Genomic DNA, 2,359 nt, shown 5'->3' with positions numbered 1-2,359 from the left:
TCTTGGACAGAATAGCCTTAATGATCTTACGCTTCTGACACCCATATACAGAAGTGCAAGCCCTTTCAAGCTTCAACATACGTTCATAACAGCCATCATATTCAGGATATGTTGTCACAATCTTCTTGTAGTTCTCCAAGTTTCTCCAAGCTAAAAGCACATGTCGGGTTTCACCAGGACAGGTTGTAGCAATGTCTTCTAGGAGAGTTCTTAGATTTTTAAAATATGCTCTGCATGTCTTTTCATCATAATGCAGTCGATCACATTCCTTCAAGTTTAGGTGGAGCCGCGATCACATTCCTCCAAGTTTAGGTGGAGCCGAGAAAGATAAGGAAGTGTCAATGAAGAACGGATCAATATTGAATGTTCTTCTTTCACAATCGCTTTGGAAGATGCCAGATAGACATCCACTCCGTCACAAAGTCTGCACATGGCTTGGATATCTAGGCTACTTTGTCCAGGATTAGGGCTAGTCCTAGAATCCGAACAAACCGACTGAAACACCTCATAAATCCTTTTTGGACCATCAAGAGAAACTACATTTCTTTCAATCTCGCATCGTTCGCAGACAAATCTGAATCCCCACGCCCTGGAAGCGGCCTGGCGAACATGGTAGGGAAGAAGAACGTCGAAATAGGGAATGGTGATTTCTTCCCCTTCATTGATGTCCTTGGTGGCATGAATACTCATAACATCGCCGACGTTGATTCCAGATGCATTTGGCAGGCAAGAATGGTTGATGAAAGATGAAATCAACCAGATGCCGTAGTAACGCCTCTTTTCAGCGGGATTTATCCAATTACTTCGGTTTTCTGGAGACATATCATCAAACGCGATCGTTTTTACTATCCGGAGGATACCATTTTTACCGAGATTCTCATATTCTTGACGGATGGTCTCCTGCGAAATTGTGGCGCTCTTAGGATAGTCAATCACATGCTCTGGCAATTTGGGAATGAAACTTCTGAAGGGGCAAGTAGGGTTAGGGTTTAGGGAAAGGAAGAGTGATAGTACATTATGATCTCTTCCCTGGTCGAGCGCATTTACCAAATTCGGAAATAAGACGTTGGCCATGGGAACGTGCATAAAAGGAAAACTATAATTATCGCACGTAGCCAAAGCTCTGCAAATAAGCAACACTGTCCCGGCTTTTACAGACTCGGTAGCGAAGAGTCCTTTTCCGTGCCCGTTGGCCGAGTTCTTGATTTCGACAGGTCCAATGAAATCAAGATTCGGTTTGCAATCATTTGCACATCCTGGTATGCCCGCTATGGCTTCGCCTACACGATAATATTCAGTACACTTTTGCCGATAGAAATGGGTGAGGGACTTCCTTGCCTCAGCGTCGGCGTCGAATGGAACATAGTTAATCAACCAATGTGCAGTCGTATACCTTCCCAAGGATAGATGAGATTCAATTTTCGGGCGCATTATTTCCATGGGAGGATATCTGAAACTGATGATGTTGTTGAAAATGTAATTTCAATTGCGCATGAGTTGACCCATGAAGCAGCATTTAATTAGCGAAAACCGCTTCTCGAAAATCTCTGACACATATCGGACCGCTTTTGCTGTGAAGGGGTTTCCGTGCAATCGACTCCGATGCAATGAAATGCCTCCACGTGTCTTCTGTACCTTCTGCAAAACCACTTCTCCATCGTAACCTTCGGCAAACAAAGGTCTTTCGAAATTCACCTCAACCGTTCGGTTCGATTCTATGAGAGCAAATCAACGGTTGTCGGACTTCTCAAACCTGCAGCAAATAAAGTTTAACGTGGCATAAAAGTTTTTGTTTGACCACCATAAAAGTATTTAATGCAAAGTTATTGTGATAGGTAAAAGGTTGGTCGAAACTTTTAATTATAATGTTTGCTTTCCTAGGGAGGTATGGGTGTAGTAAAAGCATGTAATTTTTTTATTTTGTTGCATATGTATGGTATGCATTATGTTTCTTTTGTCATGTGTTGACTTTTTGTAATGTGAAGAAAACGGTGAAACGCAGCAGTGTAGGGTGAGTCCAAGTTTTGGTATTGTATGTGAGGGAAATGAATTGCACCACAGTGCGTAGAAGAAGCAGGGGAAGGGGGGAATTTTTAAGAGGTTTATATTGTATTGAAAATATTTGTGAGATTTTGTAATGTGCAAGAGTACATAATGTTTTTTTGAGTAAGCATATGTAAAAGTCATTTTTACAACCGTATATGTAAATGTTTTCACAACAGTAAATGTAAATGAGGTTTTTACACACAACAGTGTAAAATCTCAAGAGGAGAGAGAGTAACTTTTGTTGAATTTATTTTTGGTAAATCCCTCTGAGTGAAAGAGGATGAATGTTGTATCAGGCATTAGATTTTAATGA

The 2,359-nt window shown here is 41.1% G+C and overlaps 1 protein-coding gene across 1 annotated transcript; it reads right to left on the bottom strand.

The window, feature by feature from the left end:
• Window positions 1–276: 276 nt before the first annotated feature.
• Window positions 277–1,431, bottom strand: LOC149187946 (methyltransferase FGSG_00040-like). Its single transcript, XM_089409830.1, has one exon. The coding sequence runs from the start codon at window positions 1,429–1,431 to the stop codon at window positions 277–279; it is 1,155 nt and encodes a 384-aa protein (XP_089265956.1).
• Window positions 1,432–2,359: the final 928 nt, after the last annotated feature.

Source organism: Pinus tabuliformis, chromosome 3_1 (genome assembly GCF_031772625.1).
Source record: "Pinus tabuliformis cultivar Carrire ecotype Pingquan chromosome 3_1, CPIR1, whole genome shotgun sequence".
NCBI lineage: Eukaryota > Viridiplantae > Streptophyta > Pinopsida > Pinales > Pinaceae > Pinus > Pinus tabuliformis.
Note: the sequence above shows the minus strand (reverse complement) of the source record. Positions and strands in the feature narration are given on the sequence as shown.